The 22,859-nt window shown below is 49.7% G+C and overlaps 2 protein-coding genes across 2 annotated transcripts in view; one reads left to right on the forward strand and one right to left on the reverse strand.

Annotated features, from left to right (window-relative positions):
* The window catches only part of LOC122369541 (rho GTPase-activating protein 44-like), a 45,169-nt gene extending 25,643 nt beyond the window's left edge, over positions 1 to 19,526 (forward strand). The window contains exons 2-15 of the mRNA XM_043344361.1: positions 1,360 to 1,504; positions 2,084 to 2,160; positions 2,688 to 2,882; positions 3,802 to 3,919; positions 6,241 to 6,391; positions 6,933 to 7,082; positions 7,463 to 7,647; positions 8,152 to 8,268; positions 8,673 to 8,826; positions 9,229 to 9,448; positions 9,841 to 10,558; positions 10,829 to 10,945; positions 11,286 to 11,349; positions 18,783 to 19,526. Coding sequence (XP_043200296.1) covers positions 1,360 to 1,504; positions 2,084 to 2,160; positions 2,688 to 2,882; positions 3,802 to 3,919; positions 6,241 to 6,391; positions 6,933 to 7,082; positions 7,463 to 7,647; positions 8,152 to 8,268; positions 8,673 to 8,826; positions 9,229 to 9,448; positions 9,841 to 10,558; positions 10,829 to 10,945; positions 11,286 to 11,349; positions 18,783 to 18,853 — 2,482 coding nt within the window. The 3' untranslated portion in view covers positions 18,854 to 19,526. The remainder of the gene's footprint in view (positions 1 to 1,359; positions 1,505 to 2,083; positions 2,161 to 2,687; positions 2,883 to 3,801; positions 3,920 to 6,240; positions 6,392 to 6,932; positions 7,083 to 7,462; positions 7,648 to 8,151; positions 8,269 to 8,672; positions 8,827 to 9,228; positions 9,449 to 9,840; positions 10,559 to 10,828; positions 10,946 to 11,285; positions 11,350 to 18,782) is intronic.
* Positions 19,527 to 19,949: 423 nt separating this feature from the next.
* On the reverse strand, positions 19,950 to 21,917 carry LOC122369542 (acyl-CoA Delta-9 desaturase-like). The gene has a single exon (XM_043344362.1). It carries the CDS (start codon positions 21,479 to 21,481, stop codon positions 20,402 to 20,404), a length of 1,080 nt encoding a protein of 359 aa, XP_043200297.1. The 5' UTR covers positions 21,482 to 21,917; the 3' UTR covers positions 19,950 to 20,401.
* Positions 21,918 to 22,859: the final 942 nt, after the last annotated feature.

A 22,859-nucleotide genomic window follows, 5' to 3' on the forward strand; every position in this document is an offset into this window, starting at 1 on the left:
CTGCCGCCAGAAAAGTCCCGCCGCGCGCCGGCGCGCAGCTGCTGCTCGTCGCTGGCTTCTGCGCATGCGTCGAGTGGATCGGGAAGACAAGCAAGCTTCTGATCCCTCCGCAGAATCTGAACAAAAACCACCAACGATGAACGGCTCGGCATCGCCAGCCGTAGACGTTTCCTCGTCAGCAACAGAGGGTGATGGCAGCGCCACCTCTTGGCTGTGCACGGTACCAGGCAACTGGTGGCGCCACCTATACAGCATGTGCTGTTCCACCACTACCTCAACCTCCGAGCCAAGTCCGCATCGTGTTCACCGTCTCTCGGGTCCATGCCAGTGTGAGCACTGTGAACCTTCACCACCTGTCAACACTAGCGCCTCTAGTGGCCGCCTGACGCAACTCTCCGGCTGGTGGTCGGCGGCTGCAGCTGCGGCGGCCGAAATGGTCTCCAGGCTGGGAGATACCGAGAAGAAGGCGGTGGTGGCCGCGACGCCGCTTGAAGTACCAGTTGAGGAGGTGACATTGAGCAGGTACCTGCAATGGGAAGGAGGGATGTAGGAGCCTTAGGGGCTTACCAGTCGCTGGACCTTACTTACATTCTTTTATTCTGCCATCACTATGTTTAGCGACGAGACAGCACACCCAGACAGACTCTTATTTACCTAGGCTGTTGATTTGTTTGCCTGATAAGTGATGGTGATGAACTGTCACGATTAGTTGGATCGCTGGTAACTGTTTGATTAGCGAAATGAGGCTGAATAGTCAATGTAGGGGAATGGTTATTGTCGGATGGTTGAGAGTGAATAACAAAACGTCAATGGCGAGGAAAGTAGAAATATGCTGGAGAACTGTTCTCTGCATTACACTGCACATAATAGGGCCTATTAATTTTGTATCCAGACTAAATGCGATTGCCTCAGAAATTGCATCGGTGTTCATTGTTAACATATGGCATATGAATATTATCATCTAGCTGAAGGTTCTAGGGGCTGCGTTATCCTCTGGCGCGCGAGCGCAAACAAACATATTACACCTCTCTTCCGAGATTTTACATAAAATTATAATGAACACCTACGTGAAGCTTCTCCCGCTTCGTCCTTAGATGATTTTTTTTTTTCTGGTCAGTCGTGCGATAACCGTTTGGCCGAATATTTTATGATCACGTTTCAAGCCACACATATTTGTGATCTCTTGATTATTTTTACTACGGGATATTTAAATTTCGTGATCCAATAAATTCACTATCCTGACTCTCCTATGTATGCCCCTGCTGACTATCTCATGACCTTACCTTGTGACTCTTGCTCTCAGCCCCTTTGACTCTGACTCAGCCGTTTGACTCTAACTCCCCCGTTTGCCTCGGACAGGGCTGAGAAGTCTGAGGTGCTTACCGAGGACCTGGCTGCGTCGGAGCGTCGGGTGGAGAACCTGCGAGCCAGCTGCGGAGTCATTCGAAAACGACTCACCGAGTCACTCTCGGGACATGGCTCCGATGATGACTCCAAACGACTGGTAGGTGGACGGCGGGTCTCGACGGTGGAGTTAAAAAGTGCCGGCCGCAGGGGCTACTTCATTTTATACAATATACTTTCTCTGTAATATCTAGAGCTGTGCAGGAATAGATTATCCAAATGAATGTGAAGGATGGATTTTTTTTTTTTTTTTTGTTTTACTTGCCTTCATTATATTTTACAGCAATGCAAAATATATCTATTACACTATTCAGCTTTTTTGTCCTTATGCATTTAGCTATTTTCTTGCTCCAGATGTTTTTACGTGCAATGTTATTTTATACCTATTTTGGACATTTTCTATGTTACATTATTCAACGATTTTTTACAATATCCAATAAATATTGTAGAAAATGGCAATTTTAAGTGCCTTAAGTATTTATTATGCATTTTCTAGTTTGCTTTAACCTTTTTTTTGGAACTTCAAATAAAATTCGTATTTGCTCCGGACCGCGTATTAGGCTCAAGCGTCCCCTCCAAATCTTCGATAAGGCTTATTATCTCGTTTTATTGTGTCTGATATCAGATATGGCAAATCCTCGCCACAGATGATACACGTGTGTATGTGTGTTTGTTTCAGCGGAAGATGCAGGAGCACCAGCTCGGTGCGGCCATGAAGGAGGGAGCCGGACATGTAGGCGCCGAAACCATGCTCGGGTCAGTAAGGGTCAGCTCAGGGTCGGGGTCAGTAGACGGACTGGGAGTAAGGGAGAAACGATGGGGGACGAGTGTGAGTCTATGCCAGGGTCTGTTGTGGGTCGAACACTTGAATCCGGGTCTATAGTTTGAGGATTTGTTTTGCTATTATCTTTTTCCAAGTCGTTTATTGGGCTTCGGAGCACCTGTAATGCTAGTTCAATAACATTCCTCGTCCCTGCATTTTACTAGCAAATAAATCAATTTATACACAATTACACAATATTGTGAGCTGCGAAAGACTTTCTCACACCTACCTAACTATCCTAATATCATCTAATCGTTCTCCCACAGCGCCATAATATCGGTATAGTACAGTAGGTCTACAAAATAAGTCCCCGCCGTAAGCGGGTCATCAGTTAGCGCCTGAGCGGTACTCAGGCGCCACCTGCCCGCATACGGAGAGGACTTATTTTGTAGACCTACTGTACGTTCCAGTAATCTCTCCTCCTTCTCTACTGACCCCTCTGCTGATCGCTCCCCCGTAGCGCCATAATGTCCGAATGCGGCGAGGCTCAGCTGCGTCTGGCCGGTGAGCGTCTCGACTACGAGCGAGCCCTGGAGCAGACGGTGCTGGAGAACAGCGTGCTGCAGCAGCTGCTGGACACGGACATACCCAACGTCACCAAGCTGAGGAAGACGCTGGCCAAGCTCACCCTGGATATGGACGCCTCGAGGAGCAGGTGAGGGGATGTAGGAAGGGGGCGGGAAGAGGGAAGATTGCAGAGATAGGAAAGAATGAAGATGTTTCAGTCTGGGTAAGGGGCGTGATATGAGGAAGTGAAAAGAAGGCGGCAAAGGTGGTAATGGTAGAAAGCAGAGAGGTGACAACTCTTTCATTGTACCAAACGCAGACATGTGCATGGATCCGAGTGATGGATCTATGATCTCAGTGGATCTCGAGGCAAATTGTAGGTTCGGATCTATGATCCCACCGAATCCGGCGTGAAAAAATTATCCTGGATCTATGATCTCACAGGATTTGACGATAAACCAAAAGCATGGATCTATGATCTGAGTGGATCCCACCATGAACAACATTTGAAACCAGGTTTCCAAGTGTTTCTATGTCAATAAGTGCCATAAAACTATGGATTATGACGTGTTATCACATAAAAGCACTAAATGAGAACGTTTGTGAGTTGTAACGAGTGATCTTTTGGGATTTCTGTGTTGACCAAAAATAAATGAGGATCTATGATCCCACTGGATCTCAAGCAAAATACTAGACTCGGATCTATGATCCCTACGGATCTCTCGATAAATTAAAGAGCTGGATCTATGATCCCGACGGATCCGAGATCAGGATCCGTGGGATCAGATCCCAGATCCATTTTCTCTGATCCATGCACATGTCTGACCAAACGTATAAGTAGCTACTGTGAAGTGTTTCCTTTGTGGTTTGACTGTATCGACTGTATAAAGAAAAATCTCCGATCTCAGTCATTTATCATGATTGAGCAGGACTAACCCACACTTAATGGATATGTGTGATGTCAAGCGGACTGTTTGCTGTCATACTAACGGACCTGATCTACGCATCTCCGACAAATGTGAGCTCACACGGACTTAACCAACCCTCTTTCTCTGTCTGTCTCACAGGTACCAGAACGCCCAGCGTCACTCTGCCGGCCAGGTGGGTGCGGCCGGCTCACAGCAAAAGGTGGAGGCTACACGCGACGAACTGGAAGCCGCCCAGGTCAAGGTGGAACAGCATAGGGTGAGTGACGAGGAGGGGTCAACGGGGGTCACTGGAGGTCACTAGTGGTCTGCAGGGGCTACTGGAGGTTGTAATAGACCGTTTTAAGGGAATTTGTCCTGTAGCTCTGAGAAGATTCACCAGCTTCCTATGTAGGTTATTGAACAGTCAGCAACAGTCAATAAAATCACTACGGTGTACTGTTGGTCACTTAGGTAATGTGCGCAAATCTGGTGTCAATGCGGGACGGGATGGGCCACCGAACAGGCTAAGAGCATAAGAACTCCGCCAGTGCCACGTAGGTGGGGTGTTACACAAGGGATGGCAGAGGTCTTACAGTAGGGTCATGGCTAGTAAGCGATGTGCATATGGCGTGTGACGTTTCGTATTAATCCTTTGATAGCGCTGTGAACATGCGTTATTACCAGTCAAACGTTTGAACATTTCTACATGAGCTGATGAACGCTTCACGCAGGCTATCATCAACAAAGTTATCGCATTATCATCAAAGTGCGCTGGCTTTAGTTATGTTCGCTTGAAACTAATACGACTGCATAGCTTACGCCTGCGAGCATAGTCTTAGCTAGTCAGTGGCTATCCACACCCACAAGTATTTGAACCAACTGTCTGTAAAGTGGTAGCTGCGTGCTTACATGCCGTGGCTTTGTATCGCTTGTTCGCCCTGTCTGTCACCTCACGTGCCTTAGTGCCGTTATCCAGTCCGTTCTAAGTTACGTTTTATGTCGCATACCTTTTCACCTGATTACCACATACGCTACATTACGTTACGTTGGTTACGTGACTTATCCACATTTTCACCCACCATGACGTCTGAACGTTTCTTTTTACGTCATGCATTTATGCTTTGCGCCTACGTCACGTAATATATTGACATATTTTGGTAACACGTCTTGCGTTGCGTCTTTTTCTACTTTTCACCTATTTCACGTACCTGTCGTTACGTTCTTTGCGTTGCCTCCCCCTTGATGTATTTATGTGTGGAGTATTTACGTCACACATCTACTTCACATAACCAGTATCCACGTCGCTAAATCTACGCCACATCCCTTTACCACGTCCCTACGCCCGCTCTCTTGTCCCGTTGTGTGTTCGCTGGCTCGCTCATAACCGCTATTTGGCTGTTGATGACAGCGCTCCCGTACGCGCTCCAACGTAAGTAGTGACCTACCGTGGAGGATGGTATGACGCGGCTCTCAGACCTACTGACTAGAGCGAGTGCCTGAGAGGGCTGTATGGCGCGGGCATGGCAGGATAGGATGTCTGTTATGATTATATATGTGCTAGTGCTGGCTGGATTTCAAATGGCGCATGGCTGGCAAAGTTGGGCTTAGCGCGACTGGCAGGCTGTTGATGTAAAAGAAATTAATGATCGGATCCATTTGTTCTTTTGTTTAGGCTGGATGTTTCTTATTGGATTTTTTTTTTTTTTTTTTTTTGAAAGAGAAACGTCTTTACATGATCCTTATTAGTGAATCTTCGCTCGATTTTGAATGTTTGAAGCCAACGTCTTATTTTTGTGTAACTTACGTCTGATACGTTTTATCTATACTCAGAGCATATGTTTTTTGCTTGCTCAATGTCAATCATGCGTCACCACACGTTTGCATGGCCTTTTACACCGCTGGCAACTTTTATGTCACATATTCCACGCCCATTTTCTTTGTCCTGGCAAACATAACACAGAAACTTATTACACCTAGACAGTGCTTGTACTTGAACATTTGTCACACGTTTGCCATTGCCAATATTTTCCTTGTTGCACTTCAACTTTGTGTTTTATTGCCGATGCGTACGATGTACATTTACAAGCTGGGATCCTAACGTTTTCCAAACGCCGGCTCTCATATCCCAGCGGCGCTCAATTTTCGACACTGCTTATTGGTGTTACCTGCAGGTGTTATAATAGCTCGTCATCCGCCTTGGACTACATGGAGACGGGTGTAAATAGTGGTTCATTTGATCGTAGCTGACGTCACTGTTCACTGTAGTCTTACTTTTCTGTGTATTCTGTGCTTGGATTCTTCCATCAACTTCGTTACATTCTAGTTGCTATGTGGCTTGCTTTTTTACGCATAGGTCGCCGAGGCCCGTTTGAAGTGACAGGATTGTGACACAATTTTCAGGCTGGAGCCCAATTTGCTGTAAAGAGCAAAGGACATTGGCTAAATCGCTGACGAAGTGTCATTAGTCATAACTCACTGTCATAGTCTGACCCAGCGTTTAAGCTGGTTTGGCTTTGACTAGTGACCTGACCTGACCTCTCCTACAGTGATATGGCCTCAGTTGACCTCACAATGACCTATCCCGACTTTTTCCCCCAGGACACCCTGGCCGGTGACATGTTTCAGCTACTGAGCCGGGAGCCCGAGCTCGCCCAGCTGCTACTTCATCTGGTCAAACTACAGACGGAGTACTACCGGAGTAGTCTGCAGCTGCTGGAGGGAACCATACCGGCACTGCAGGCCAGCCTCAGTGAGATATAGCGGGGGGGGGGGGATCAATCAGATATAGAGGAGACAGAATCAGCGAGACTCCGGGGCGCGGGGGACTAGGTAGTTTGCAGTGAAACAGTGTTGGCGAGACATGAGGCGTGGGCATTATTTTATAGAGTCACGGAAACATAGTAAGGCACAATCTCGAGAGACACGGAGGCAGGCTCATTGAGACACATGCAATCTCATGAGATACGGAAACCGACCCAGACAGGGAGAGACGAGGGAAAAAGATCCAGTGAGTCACAGGACAGTCTCATCTGACAACGGTAACAGTTATCTCAGTCAGACACAAGGGACTGCTCGGTGAGCCACTTTCTCCCTTCCCTCTCCCCCTCTCTCTCTATCTCTAACCCACTCTCCAACTTACTCACTCACTCACTCACTCACTCACTCACTCACTCACCCACTCACCCACTCACCCACTCACTCACTCACTCACTCACTCACTCACTCACTCACTCACTCACTCACTCACTCACTCACTCACTCACCTCCCCCCCTCCCTCCCTCTTCCACAGACGCAGCGGCGGTGAAGCCCGTATTCGGCCTCTCGCTGGAGGAACATCTCCGAGTCTCTGGTCGCCAGGTGGCCCTACCTCTGGAGATGTGCATCTGTCGACTGCTGCAGATCGGGGCGGACGAGGAGGGACTCTTCAGGGTGGCCGGAAGTGAGTGAAAAGGGGAGAAAAATGGGTCTCTTCATGGTGGGTGGAACGTTCGTAAAGGGACGGGGAAGCGGTGGAGGGAATGGGTGGTTGGCAGTAAGTGAGACCGCGGAAGGAAGGGGGAATCTTCAGTTTGGAGAATCTTTAGCTTGGCTGCATGCACAGGGCTTTTGATTTTCCGGGGTGATTAGGGTAGTGAGTGAATAAAGCTGTATGACAGTGCAAAATGCAGATTGATGTGCACATTCACTTGTGAAATCAGCAGTTATATGTTCAAAAGGACGGCCATACTATCTATACCTAATGATTAATTGGTTGGATCTGTACAAATGTCTTAGTTTCTTTCCCCCTCACCACTCTAACCATCTTTCCCTCATCACCAGGCACCTCCAAGGCGCGGAAGCTCAAGTCGTGTTTTGATGCCGGTCTGGCCAGTCCCGAACACATGCACGAGTATTTAGACGCCCACGTTGTGGCCGACGCGCTCAAAGCGTACCTCCGAGATCTCCCGGAGCCCCTGATGACCACCGATTTCTATGATGACTGGATGGCGGCGGCTCATGTGCAGGTATGGCGATGAGGTTGGGAATGGACGACGACTAGGATTGATTATTTAGGAATGGGGTGATGGCCATGGGATACATTGTTTGGGATATGCTGCAATACAGTGTTGACGGCATAGATGAACATAAAACGGCGAGGTAATGCTTGTTACGGGTGGACACTCGGTAAACTCTGAAAAGGCCGGTCATAACGTACATACGGTTGCGGGTTTTGCCGTCCCGAGGCAAACAATATTCTATGTCGCTATGGCTGTTCAGTGTTCAGTGCTCCCTATGCTCACAGTTAATTTTTGGACCATGACCTTCCATTACTAGTATTCCTTGCATCTGATACTTTGCATTGACATAGGGTCAATGGTGGGCACACTGATACTTTTGACCTTGGGTGGGAGGTGGTGGCGGGGGCTCTACCGACGTCTTATACTGTGATGCATTTAACATTTTTGACACCGCCGTCTGTTGACTCTCTGCCTGGCACCTCACTCCTTTTACTCTCCTGACTCCTTCAGGACGAGGGCCAGCGACTGCAGGCGCTGTGGCAGGTGCTGCACCAGCTGCCCGAGACGCACTACACCAACCTGAGGTACCTCATCAAATTCCTGGCGCTGCTCTCCAAAAACAAACAGGTATGCGCGTGAGTGACGTGTGGTTTCGTACTATAAGGCTTTGATGAAAGCATACGGATCCAACTGAATAATTTGTCTAGAAGTCTAAGGCCAAGCCGATATTCGGCTCCGCAGTCCAGCTTTTTAGGAACAGCCGGCTGGTGTTGTTGCTGAGATCAATGATAAGTAGCGTGCTTGGCATTAGCCGTTAAGCTGCCTCCTATCTTGCTATCCTAGCCTCCACTCAAACCTTTATGCTATTTTCGTTACTATTTTCCTCGCGAGTGGTTGGTAAATGTCAGCTCAATGAATTACGTGCTGCCACTGTGTTTTCGATAACAACAGTATATCTACAGACCATATTTACAGTTTCATATCTGATATTTTTACCTTGTCTCACTAGCCTCACATTACCCGCTCCACAGGTGAACAAGATGACCACGCAGAACATAGCGATCGTGATGGCCCCGAACCTGCTGTGGACCCGACTGGAGGAGGGGTTCAATATGACGGCCACGGGCACTCACAGTCTGGTGGTGGATTCGCTGATACAGCACAGTGATTGGTTCTTCCCGGAGGGTGAGTAAGATGGAGAAGAGGGACTGGAAGGGTAAGAGGGTTTGAGGGAGAGAATAAAGGAGTCAGGAACGGTCCTGAGGGGGCCACATAGAATCCGGGAATTGGACAGAGGGGAAGAAAAATTGAAAGAGGGAGCAGAGGAAGCTTTAAATAAGGTATTTTTGGTGTTTTTGTGTCGGTATGAAATATGTTTTAAGGTTTGGTGGAGTCTGGAGCGCAAAAAGGGTTGAAGTGTTTTGGATATGGAAAGATTGCTTTTTTTCATCATATTATTAAATTAACACATTATTCATAGCCTCATGCTGGAAGCTCGGGCACAGTTTACTCAGGATCTTATGGCGAAGGGCGGAGAGGTTTCTTCCCTGTTAACGTTTCATTTATATTGCCTACGTACTCTTTCAGAGGTGGATTTTTTCATCACCTACCCGCGTGAGGAGCCGCCCGAGGTACCTCCACCAGCGCCGGCACCGGACTCCCCCGTGCTCAGCAATGGATCGGTCCGCTCCTCGCCCGGCCACCATAGGAGCAAGAGCAGCGACAGCGGCGTGGTGGCAGTGGACTCGTCCGGCGTGGGGGAGTCCGCATCGGGCAGCACAGCCAGCCTCACCTCGTCAGATCCCAGGTGAGCTTTATGAATAGATGTGGGTGTAATAGTAGGGGGTGAGAGGTAACACTGAGGCTGAGGCTCAACACTGAGGCTCATGTGTAACGCTGATAGTGTATATTTTGATGTTGATTCTGATTACGGTGGATAAACAAGAGTGGCGATGTGAAACACACAATGTTTCGATCATACTCCCTTTTCGCCCCTCTTCCTCCGTTGAGTATCGTCCATCCCACTTCACTCTCCCACCCTTTTCTGCCTACTTTTCTGATTTCTGTCATACCCTTATCTCTAACCCAGTCCTTCCCATTATCCCTTGTGCTACCTCTTTTTCTCACTCCCCTGTGTCCTGTTTGTATGCGTACTTCTCCCCGGCCTTCTAGCTCACTGTCCCGCTCTTTTATTTTCAGTGTACCCCACTGTGAGAGTCCCCGCCCAACCATGCGGCGCAAGAAACAGGCAGCTCCACCGCCACCTACACACCGGCAAACCATCGCCGCCCCCGCCGCCGTCCCCGCCGGCCGGGCGGACCCGCCGGCAGCGACGGAGCCAGAGGCAGACAGCAAAGCTGATCACACCGCAAAGCCAGAGCCGGCGACTTCAAAACCGGAGCCTGCTGCCAAGCCAGAGTCTGTTATCAAGCCAGAACCTGCGGCTAAGCCGGAGCCAGCAGCGAAGCCAGAGCCAACGACTAAACCAGAACCGACCGCTAGGCCAGAGAGTGTGGCGAAAAGCGAGGGTTCTGCAGCTGTGAAGGCTGACCCGGCAGTATCTGCCGCCGCCGCCGCCACCGCCGCCGCTGCCTCCCGGGCTGGTGTGGACTCCGACTCGGGTCGCTCTCTGGCCGATCTGGTCCAGAAATCGGCCGCCATTGCCGCCGGAGCAGCCAGCGCCGCGGCGGCCGTCTCAGCTGCCGCCGGCTCCGGCGCTCCGGCGCGGCCCGAGCCCGTGCGGCCGGCGCCTCCGGCGGGTCCGCCGCCGGCAGCTCCGCCTGGTGGGGGGACGCCGAACCACGCCGAGACGTCGGGCGCGGGCCATCCGGTGCCGGCACCTCGTGTGGGAGGCCAGCCGGCGGTATCCTCTGCGGGGAAGACGCCGAGACCTGATCGGCCGCCGCCACCGGCTAAGGTGAGCGAGGGACCGTCTGGGTTACGCATTTCGGAACGTTATTGGCGGATGCTCCATTGGGTGATGCTGATACCGTGATGATATTTAACTTTGGTATGTAGCCAAGGAAGTGCTTTATATGTTTGAGGGCCTTTATATTGAGACTGAGTGCTTTCAGAGGCAAGTTTTCTTAGAGTGATGTCCTTTCCATACTTGTCATAGTCATAACAATGCCTATAATCGTCCCCTGTCCCCGCTCGCCGTCTAACTAGTCTGCATTTTCATTAACAGCTGGTGGAGCGGGCGTCGAGCTTCAGTCCGAGCGACACTAGCGGCACGCAGCGGCAGAAGCCGGCACTACCGGAGCGGCCCGGCACCCTGCGAAGGACGCCGCGAAACTCGGCAGAGGTACGGTGACGTCACAAGGGGGACGAAGGGAGTCACCGAGAAAGGGTAGCTGTGAAGAGGAGTTCGGATATTCGTACAAAGTAACATTGTTTTATTTAACATCGGACGCGGTTTATCATTATAGTATTAAGTACACTTGAGTGTCGTGATGAAGTACGGATGGTGGCGAAACATTGATGTTGCGCATTTGGGCGCAGTAGCGAGGTTCTATCCAGTTATCAAACCTAAGCCTGTTTGAGTAACCAAGCAGTTTGTCGTATGTAGTGTGTATTTAGAAGGGGACTTCTCCCTTTAACACGTCTGCCTTAAGTGCTCAATGTCGTGCCTGTCCTGCCGATAGCTGTCATCCAAGGACTCGGCGTCGTCGGATGTCTCCACGCCTCCGTCAGCGGATGGACAGCCAGGTGAGGGTGGAGAGGGGAAAGGGAAAGGGAGGCCGGGAAGAAAACACATAAATACATGAACAAATAAATGCACAAAGAAATAAATGCATAATAAATGCATGAATGCATGACCCATACATAGATAAATATATAACGCATGAATACCGTAAGGTGGGGCTATTTGAGACAGTGGGGCTATTTGAGACAGTATTTAAAATTGTTATAAAATAAAAACCTTTTGAAATTTATGCTTCATTTTTGCTCAGGCGATTTACTGCTCGATTCCACACCTTCCTGAGCAAAAATATCACATAAAAATCAAACGCTCTTCATTTTATAGCGATTTTAAATGCGGTCTCAAATAGTCCCACTGTCTCCAATAGCCCGACTCTACAGTAACTAATGAAAGCAAAGGACAAATAATGGAAGGAATGAAGGATGGAAGGAAGCAGGAAGAAATGGAGAAGATATATGTGGAGAGAAACATAAAGATGAAGAGGGAGGGAGAGAGAGAGCGAAAGAGGGCCGCGCACGCGGTAAAAGCATGAGTGGAAAGACGATAGAAAAGGAGGGAAAATACAGGCGATAAAGGTAGATGCTAATTGTGAGTGTTATGGAGAGGGTTAGAGCTAGTGAGCATGCTTGGGGAATGGGACGATATCCCGACACACGGGCGTCATTTTCTGATATTTATCTGTGGGGCTCTGATAGTCAATTTTAGGATACCGAAGCCATTCTTACCATGCAATGTCACAGAACTTATGTAAAAAGCGACTCTTGACTTAAAGTGGCATTGGCGTACAACTAACTTTGGGATGAACACAATCGTAAGTCCCAACGTTTTCTTTCATTCAAGCGTTTCATATTCAAATGATCCATACCACTCAGTCTTGCGATAAAGCTATATGACTCTCATCAATCTGGTTATTACCACCGTCTAACTTTTGACTTTTGCTTCTACCTTTTCAGCAATGGAATTGGTTTTTTTATTTGTCGAATGGTTCTTTCCTTACTGCTGCCATCTACTGACAGTTTCCCGCACCTGTGTTTCAGCCGGAGCGCCGCCGCCAATCGGCTGGGCGGTACCGGCGGCGGCGGGGGCGGCGGCCGAGCCCCGCCCCCGCCCCCGGCCCACGACCCACCCACCGACGGCGCCACCCCCCGTGCCGGCCCCTCGCGCCGCCGCCGCTGCCACAGCGACAGCAGATACCACACGTCTGTGACGTCATACGACACACTGATGACGTCATGGGAGTGATGGTACGCGTCTGTGATGTGACAGAGTGACTATGACAACTGATGTGGCGATGAACAAGTCATGACGTGAACAAGACGTGATGTGGCGCCTTCATGACGTGATGATAGGTCTTGTATAACGCACTGTTATATAACTATCCAGTGACGCCTTTAGCGCTTGAAGACAGCGTCACATCACAAAATGGACCATGCGCTATGCTTTTGGGCGTGATACGTAACGTTTTGTGACCAATGTGACGGTCGCGACCGTAACGATCGTGACGGGAGGGAAGGCTAAGCTCGCATTCCTCTCTGTGATAGGCGTGACGCACGCTGTGGACCAGTCAGTACACGTGGGAACCCGTGGCGGCCCGTGGGAACCCGTGGCGTCCCGTGGTAATCCGTGGTGCTCTCTGTCGGTTATATATCCTGTCAAAAAGGTCGTCTGTCTATCGCCGGGTTGTGTCTAGAGCGATGACCCGGCGAAGTCACGTGCAGGGCCGCGTGTGTGACGAGAGCGCGTGTGTGCGTGTGGGCTTGTGATTATGAAAACCGGTTGGTCGCTGGCGCGGGTCATTGCCCCCTGATGCTGCGTTGGCGGCGGCGGCGGTGGCGGACCTGGATTTCGTTCAGGTTCTTTTCCAGGTTTGGTTCCAGACCTGGTTCCAGACCTGGTTCCGGTTCTAGTTCCGCTATAACCCCGCGGTAACTAGGCCAGTGCACGGCTTAGAGCTCCTGTCAGTGCGACGGGTTCTAAAGCCTCCGCTGCCCCGCCGCCCCCGCCGCCGCCGCTGTCTGCTCGGCTACAGCGCTGCAGAATCGCCAACCTTCAGCAGCAGACATGCGTCCTTCAGACGCGGCGCGTAGTTCCCGCAGCGACCGACAGGGCGGCGCCACTGTCGCCTCAGCCGCGCGAACCTATATTTATATGTATCCGCTCTATGTCACCGCAGCTGCAAAAGTGCGGCGTATTTAACGCACAAGCGGCGATGAGTACCATGGCGCGGGCTGTCAGTCTGCCTTTGCGATCGTTTTTGCTTTGCTTGAAATGTCTAAATGTTGTTGAATACTGATTTTATACGGATTCGTATAGCCTATCGCGTGATCTTGTCGAATCGTGATGCTATCAACACAATATACGCAAGTATTCTATATACGTGGCTTTGGTACTTTGGTCGCGCTTCGGAGTTGAGCTCACAATAACGTAGTTGGCAGTGTGCGATGGATTGATCGAGAGACAAATTTTGGGCGCATAATGACCCAACTGTTCAAGATCCCCTGATTTACCTCTTAGCCTTGTTTCTTCTCTCAGAGTCCAGTATGGGCTCTCAAAGGCCAGTATGGGATCTCAGATGCCAGTATGGGATCTCAGCTGCCAGTATAGGGCTAGTATGGGGGCTCTCACAGGCCAGTAAGTGGGCTGTTACAAGCCAGTATGGGACTCCCGGAGGCCGGAGGCCAGTATGCGACTCAGAGGCCAGTATGGGGCTCTCAGAGGAGGCCAGTATGGGCTCTCAGAGGACAGTATGGGGCCCTCAGAGGTCAGTATGGGGCTCTCAGATACCAGTATGCGACTCAGAGGCCAGTATGGGGCTCTCAGAGGAGGCCAGTATGGGGCTCTCAGAGGCCAGTATGGGGCTCTCAGAGGTCAGTATGGGGCTATCAGAGGCCAGTATGGAGCTCTCAGAGGCCAGTATGAAGCTCTCAGAGGCCAGTATGGGGCTCAGAGGCCAGTATGGAGCTCACAAAGGACATTATGGGGCTCTCAGAGGTCAGTATGGGGCGCTCAGAGGCCACCACGGGGCTCTCAGAGGTCAGTATGGGGCTCTCAGGTGTCAGTATGGGGCTCTCAGAGCAGTATGGGGCTCTCAGAGCAGTATGGGGCTCTCAGAGCAGTATGGGGCTCTCAGAGACCAGTACGAGCCATGGCCTCGCCCCTCACGTAGGGCGGTGCGAAGCCCTCAATGGACGTGACGTTATGGGGCATTGAGAGGGCAAACAGGCATGGGGGACCTGTATATGTAGTTTATAGGATCATTGTGAGGTCCTCAAAGCCGACTTAGGGCCGACAACATCAAAGACCAAAATGGGACCCTCAGGCCTCAAATCAAAAGAGGACCTTCAAGACAGTAATCGAGCGATAAAATTATGTAGAATGTTGTAGATTGTAGAACCATAAAAGGAGCCGTAATAGATGCCGATGGGGCCTCAGAGCGCTTGGAATGGTGCCCACAGAGACCAGTATGTGCCCAACGAGCCGGTGTCGGTGTCGAGACCGGTGTGAGGCATCAGAGGCTAGTTTGGGGTCATCGAAGGCAAACATTTTCCTCAAAACATGGCAAACAAGGTAAACAAGACCTGTATGGAACCCCAGACACACCTGTGCGGTCCCCAAAGGCCGATGTGGGTGCTTCAGAGACCGGTACCGGCAGGGAAAGGGGCGGTAAACCTTTGCAGCTGTGCGGAGGCCGGTATTGGCCCGTAGGTGCCTGTTTGAAGCCTTCCGAGGGTGCTGGAAGAGATGTAAAGGATTATGCAGGACACCAACCGGGGGGGGGGGGGGGGGCGGGGTGTGCCGCTCTCGTTTTAGAGCCCATGGGGTGTGGCATGAACCATCAGAGACTGGTATGTGGTCATTAGAGACCTGCAATGGGCCTTCACAGGCCTCAGAGACACATGAGGTCCTCAAATGCCGACATTTGGTCAAAAGTCAAAGGTCGACAAAGAGCCCACAGAGCCCGATAGCATGTAAGCCCCAGAGGTAAGTATGGGACCTTTTGAGGTCGTTATGGAGATACAAAAGGCCATCAATGGGTCTCCTCAGAGACAGGCGTGGGGCTTTCAGAGGTCGCCTTGGTACCCAAACAGGTCAGCCTGGGCCCTCAGAGACCTGCGTACAATCTCAAAAGAATTACCTCAAAGGGGCATACACTCCGGGTGTGGTCCTCAAAGGTCAATTTGGGCCGCTTATAGAACATAATGAGGTCATTACAGGCGTGTGTGGGTAAAAGACTGACATGCGGCACCTAGAGGCCAGTGTGGGCGATGGCACCATCAAAAGCCACCGTGAGGTCCTCAGAGGTCCTCAGGTCCTCATTATTGGAGCTTGGAGGCCAGAATTGAATTCAGGACTGGGGGGACAGTAGGTATAATATTGGGCCCTCAGAGGTCGGCAGAAGAGCCATCAAGGACGACATGGGACACTAAGGTCAAGAAGGCAGTGTGCTGCCCTCAGCCCACAGGCCGGCAGGTATTTGACTCTCTGAAGCCGGTAAGGGTCCGGGGCCCATTGAGGCACATACAGGGGCGAACAGGTTGCTATGGTGAGGTCAAAAGATGTGTTGCCCCCTCCACCCTCCCCCCACCTCAAAAGGAACGGAAAGCAAAAGGCATTCCTCCCTTAACTTCATTTGTTGCTTAGTCCTGAGACTTACAAACGCCAACGCTAAATTCGGTTTCAGGGTTACCGAAGCTCAAGACGATTGTTTCGCTAGCATCGCCTCTGCGAATGACTTTATCGAAGCTTAAGATTTGCTTGAATATCGACCTTCCAATCAATACCTGAGCGCTATAATTGGTTCAGTTCATAAGTATATTAACCCGCGCCCCATTGGCGGTCTCAGCCAACTTCGCCCTAGTGGGGGGGGGGGGGCATATGTTACCACCCACCTCTAACTCAAAAACTAAGAGGGCTAGAAAGATGCGGTAAAAAGCAGTCGATAGCTCTTAATGCGTACGTTTGAAAGTAGTTCGGTCATTTTTCATCTTAGAGCAATATTGGGGTCACCAGAGGTCATCAAAGGTCAAAATTTGCCAATGGTCATTTTATTTTTCAGAAAACATGCCTTTATCTCAGGAACTATGGTAGCTAGAAAAACGCATGGAGAAGCAATCGATAGCTTTTGAGGTCTTCTTTTGATAAGGTCATTATCAAAATTGACCTCAGGTCAACGGTTTAGCCTCCAGAGGGCAAAAACTCCAAAAATAGCTGTTTTTACGAAAAGTGTTTTTCGACCATAACTTTCGACTACAAAGAGCCACGACATTTCTATTGCCAGAATCGTGTTCCTCTCGCCGAGACGCGTCGAATGAACTATAATTTGACCTTGAAAGGTCAACTTGAAAATTTGACCTCAGGTCAAGGCCATGACCTGACCGGAAAAGGTCATGTTGCATATCAGTCGATGCGTCTCAACAAGACAAACACAGTGAGACCATCCCCAGCGTTCTATCTCTTTCCAATCGCGAGTTATTGGCAAAAATCTGTTTGTAGCCTCAAATGACCTCGGATGACCGTTCTAGAGGCTATCAGCAAAAATGACACCTTGGTCATCACGGGTGGTCCAAATCATTGTGATTCTGAAATATTTGGACTGTTCCTATGCGAACACACGGATCTAGAGGCATTTTCATTTTTCTCCATTGACTTGTAATGGAAAGGTCACGCCACTGACCTGACCTTAGGTCACGGATATAAAAAAATCCGAGATATACAAATTGTAGGCGCCTATAACATCATACAATCCACCAAGTTTAAAACCTTTCGGACAAACACTGCAGGCTGGACATGATTGCAAACATTTTTTTAGGCTTGGTCAGTTAACTTGACCTGGTGACCTGACCTGACATGACCTGGGGTCAAAAATTTCACACATTGTCCAAAATTGATGTAGCAAAAGCTACCCCAAGCGGCGCGGTGCTACGCGCCGCGGTTTTTTTATTCACACGCAAAAAACGCGACAGGGTGGTAACATATGCCCCCCACACTGGGGCGAAGGTTAAAGTCAAGCATGACGTGCCACAATACAAGATATTCAACGATGTTAAAATCATTTCTTCGTTATCAAATAGCAAATAAGTTCTTATTGGCAAAATGATTTTATACCACAAACCCAAAAATCGAAATACTTATATAGCTGATAACTTCAATTCGTGCCCTTTATGCCCTGGAATAAGTTATTGAACCATGACTGACCCCCGTAATGGATTGCGCTACTTTGGCATACCTGCTTTCCCCTTGAATATCACATATCTATCGGCTCAATTCGCCTTATGGTGTCGCTGTGTTTGCGAGCAAGGCTAAATCATATGACAACCAGGATATAAATTATAAAACTTGTCAGCTGCCTCTCCGCCGCCGTCTTGACTCCTAAGGCTGATAACGATGATCAGTTACAAACGCTAATGAACGAACCAATACTGAAGGCAGAAAGAAGCCGTCCGTATGCCCATTGTCCACACATATATGTCTAGACATACGTATTTCAATACGGTAAAAATCACTCCCGTCTATACCAGCAGTAAGTTGCGTGTGCTGATAAACTGTAGTAAAAATGCTCGATTGAGTAAGCCGATTAGACGCAGGGTTCATTGGGTCCTCAGCGGACAAGGGTCACCGTACTACACGCACCATTTGCATACGGCTATCGGCGGAAAAAAGCAGAGAACGATCAGTTGATACGGAGTCCAGCGAACACTGCAACTCTCCTCACTCCTCGTAGCACTTCTTATCGAATGTCTCGACCCGACGAATGTCTATGACCTCACCTTAATCTTACCGAGTGGGTCAAGATCTTCCGCCGGAGTCACCGCGTGATTACGAGTCTGTGACTGCGGCATCTCTCCCCAACCCAGAACCGCATGACCTTGTGTTCAATAAGCGAAACCGGCGACGGCGCGTGGACTTAGCGAGTGGCCACGTTGTCGGACATCGGCCGCGGCATGCCTCGAGAGCCAAGGCTTCAGAAGTCCCGAGTCAGACGGGTCGTATCGTGAAATGGTGATTATATTTGCGGTGTTGGCGATGAGCGATGACGTCTGTGTAGTAGTAGTGGGTTTCACTTTCGATGTGTCTGGTCAGAAACAATGTGAGCGATTTGTTAGCGATTTGGTGACGCCCTCGCCATGGCACCAAATGCACTTGGCAATACCCTAATTTTTTAAGTACCTAATTGCAAATGGAGGAAACAAATCTGCATAAAACATTGTAAAACAAATTGAACCTGTCTTGAGCTGTTGTTGGCCCGTTTCAGTGTCATTCTTCCCTTGTTGTCGGTGACCGGTCGTAGTGTTAGCCTTCCACGGTGACCGGTCGTCTGGCCGTGTCAGTGTCAATGTCAATCCCCGGGCGCTGCAGGTGCACCGGTCCGGGTCATGCCAGTCCAACCAGTCTGAGAGAGGTCACGGGGGAGATGTGAGCCGGCTCTATCTGTCTGCAGGAGGCCGATTTCAACACCGCTGCAGGATGGGCCTAAGATGCGGGTCGCATATACCGGTCTGCGCGACCTGAGGCGTGCGGACGGGGAGGGGATAACCCGTTCCAACCTCTGTGACCGACTTGTATGGAGCGCCGGACAGAAGCGTGCATGTGTCGTGGGGGCAGCGAGGGCCGGGGACGCCCGAAGGTTCAGCGAAAGTTGAGCCGAAACCAGGCTAGTTGAAGCTAATGTTATGTAAGATTGGAGTACCGAGAGAAACTCGTATTCCCGAGGACACGCGCAGCGAAAGTGTGATTCAAACGGATGGCGGGTGAAGTGTTATGAATCATTTACTTTGTTGGGCTTATCGGGGTCTGGAATATTTACTTATGTGACGTCGGCCGTAGTTCTTAGCACCGAACTTGAGTTGTGTTGTTGGTTATTAGTACCGGTCATAGTTCTAATTAGTTCGATAGTCATTACCGTAAAATCAACTTACTCTTTTATGATCCCCTTATAATTATCAATATATTTTTTATAGATCCGCTTTACTAAAATGTTTGTTATTTACGCAATAGGAAGATATTCAACCATTCATTCAATCGCATGTTCAGGGGACATAAACCGGATCTATGAATATGCCACGTAGTTTCTTCTCTCGAACTGTCTACTATATTGCATTAGAAATTGGGTGCTGTCTCATTGGTGTTGTGACGATTATAGTTCACAACAAAGCCGGCAACATTTCTAATAAATATTTTTTAATGTAAAGGGATTTTTCCGGTAACCACAAGCAATATTTATTTACAGCGAAACAATAACGCGTCTCGTTCCTAAATCCTATGTCTGCCACCTGGTTGCATTGTTTGGGGAAGCTTCTCAACCATGCTTCCGGATGTTCTTACCATAACAAGAAATATACTATAGCAAAACATTGATTACGGAAAGGGAATATTCTAACCTTCCTTGAATTGCATTGATAAAAAATGGACACTTACCTGGTTGATTGAATGGAATATCATATGATCAGTGAAAGCATGAAATAACTAAAGAAATATTAAGGTTATTATGTCTCATAGCGTCTTCCTTGTTCGATAAAATTTGATTGTTAAAATAATCATAATATTAATGATAGAAATATGTCTGAGAATATTTTCTTATCGGGAACGTCCAACTTCATAAGACCGGTGAATCCTGGCCCAGTGACCACTAAAATGTATATAAAAGGCGGCGAAAGTGACACCCAAATGGCACAGCATATTCACAAATGTCAAACGAAATCATCCATCGAGATCCGCCTCAAAATGATCTGTCCCGGTTGACGAAAACGTCACAGCACACTCAACTGGGCACAACAAAATGCCGCCGCTAAAAAGGCCTATCCGCAAGATGTGGAGCCTTTCCAATTCAACATGGCGCCATGCCCACATATCAATAAACATGCAAAACATTTCATAAAAACACTTCCTTTTGCTAAAGTCTTTGGGAAACCTCCCCAGCAGTCCAGCTGCTTGCTCTCTTTCGCTCAAAGCGATAACCCGTGAGCCCTGCAATCACCTTCATGCACTCCGCACAAACAATATAACATCCGGTTCCCGGTACCAAGTCCAAACACGTATAGATGGCAGCACTATGCTCTGCTACATGTTACCGGAATCCTTCAGCTCTGGATGCGGCTCCCAACTGCCATCTCCCGTGCGTTTGGCGCGCCTTTTGATGATGTCACGTGGCACCGTTTTACGGCCCCACACCCATCCAAAATGCGCGCACAGGTCAATGAACCCAGTGGTGAGATTGGCGCCGTAGCCAGGCAGTTCAGCCGCCCTGTAGTCCCAGGGGAAGACGTGATGGTAGTTGTGCCATCCCTCTCCGAGCGCCGCGATGGCCACGCCCAGGTTCTCCGCCGGGTGGATGTGGTCGTCGTACGGGTGCATCCCCCAGATGTGCGCAGCGCTGTTCACCAGCCACGTACAGTGTAGTGACGTCACCAGGCGGGCAGTGGAGATGAGCAGCGCGATACTGAGACTCTCCCCCCAGGCCAGGTGCGGGATCAGCGACGGAATGATGAAGCTCCAGCTGAGTACCATGGGCACGAACCAGCGGCGCTGGAACGCCACCACCGGATCGGCCAGCAGGTCGGACAGGTCCACTTTGGCTCCCTGCCTACGAACCTCCGGGTGTTTGCGCACCATCAGCCAGCCGCAGTGCGCGAAGAAGAACCCTCGGGTGGCGTTATGCGGGTCAGCGTCGGTCTCCGAGTGGCGATGATGCAGCCGATGATCGCGCACCCACTCGTAGATATCGTTTTGTCCGCTGATGGTGAACATGATCATGAGCACGACGCGCAGGGGAAGGCTGGCGCTGTAGGCGCGGTGAGCCCAGAGACGGTGAGCGCCGGCGGTTACTCCCAGACCGCTGGCGATCCCCCAGAGCCAGGCGTGGTAGAAGGTGCGCCGGTCGCAGTCGGTGAACACGTGCCACCAGCCGAGCGCAGCCATCACGTGAAGAACGGTGAGAAGCAGCATGCTGCGCGGAACCAGGATCCTCGGCACTGGAGTTGATGTTGCTGCAGGTTTTTCAGCTTCGGCGACCGGAGACACAGGCGTGGCCAGCACCTTGTTGGCGTTGATGTCCGAGATGACGACCGGCTCGTGCACCGGCTCCGGCACGTGAGTATGCTCATCGACCACCTCCGCGGCGGCGTGGATGTTGGGCGGCATCTTGGTCAGCTGGTGAGGCGCGAAGCTGACTTTCACTCCACTCGACTCCAGCTCGAACAGCTACTTCTTGGTTCCTCTTCTGAGATGTCCTCAGAAGGTGCTCCCTCCGACGCTCCTCAGATGTTTCTCTTCTGAAGTTTATCAGCTGTCTGCATCCTCTAAGAGTCGCTCTCAGAGTTCAGACGTAGAGCTAAGAGCGCTCATCGGGCCCGTGAACTCTCTTAGGAGAGTCCTTCCAACCCGTTCCCTCCTCTGGATCGGACACCTAACAGTTTGCGCTGTGCCGCCTCGCACGCTTAAGTACACTCTCTCCCGTGACGTCACGCGGCCCGGCTGTGACGTCCCATACCAGAGTGATTCGGCTGCGGGCTGAGCGGCGGCCGGTCACGTGACATATACCGGTACTGACCAGTAGTGGTCACGTGTGCCAGAATATTCCTGTTGGCATGAAGTCACGTGGATTTTGAGATTCCATCCTGTCTGCCAGGTGACTTGCGTGCATGGCCGATATGGTCGTTATGGCTATAAAAATTATAAGATGAAACGTACATCTGTTATAAGCATAGACGATACATTATTGAGTGGTCTCAATAAAGGGAACGTAGGCAGTAGGCACTCAATATTTGAACTAATGACTAATATTTTGAGCTTGAAGCGCATTGATTGAACATATCCACTCCCTTAAAAATATGACCATTGGAATCATGAGAATCATTTTCATCATACAAGCTAGGTCGCAAAGCTTTCATTACAGAACACCATTCATTGGCATATTTCTACCTTTTCTAAGCATTGTCTTTCACTGAAGAAGGTGACGTTCGCGGTTTGTAGGACGGATCTGATAAGTGTTGAATTAAACTGGGAAAAACCAACAGAGTTTTATGTTGTGAGTGTGGGTAATGATGGGGATATGACAAATCAGCATTTTGTGACGACATGCTTGATTAGATGGTCCCGGTTCCAGTGATTCAGATGCTCATACCCTCTCGACTTAATGGGCTTTAACTACATAGGCAAATATGATACCTACCAGCAAATATGATAAATTAGAAAGAAATCAGCAATAAAAATCGAGAATCCATTTTGAAACGATTCTCCAGATGCAGAGCATAGTTTGCTAGCAATAGCCAATAACCATCGAGCAAAAAGTGCACTTTAGGAAGTAGACGAATGAAGCGTAGCGATGGCAAATTTTTTCCATACAAAGGATAATTGGTGCCAGAGGCTCATTGCGTGTTCAGACGTAATTTCATTATTGCAGTGTTTAACGTCAGATGTTTGTCAAATCGCTAAGGCACATATGCACCAACTTCGTACACTTATCGCAAGATTTTGTGTGCTGGGAGTTCCCTCTCTGTTTATGATCCCATGATGGGAA

This window comes from Amphibalanus amphitrite, unplaced genomic scaffold (genome assembly GCF_019059575.1).
Source record: "Amphibalanus amphitrite isolate SeventyFive unplaced genomic scaffold, NRLGWU_Aamphi_draft 001047F_arrow, whole genome shotgun sequence".
Classification (NCBI taxonomy): Eukaryota; Metazoa; Arthropoda; class Thecostraca; order Balanomorpha; family Balanidae; genus Amphibalanus; species Amphibalanus amphitrite.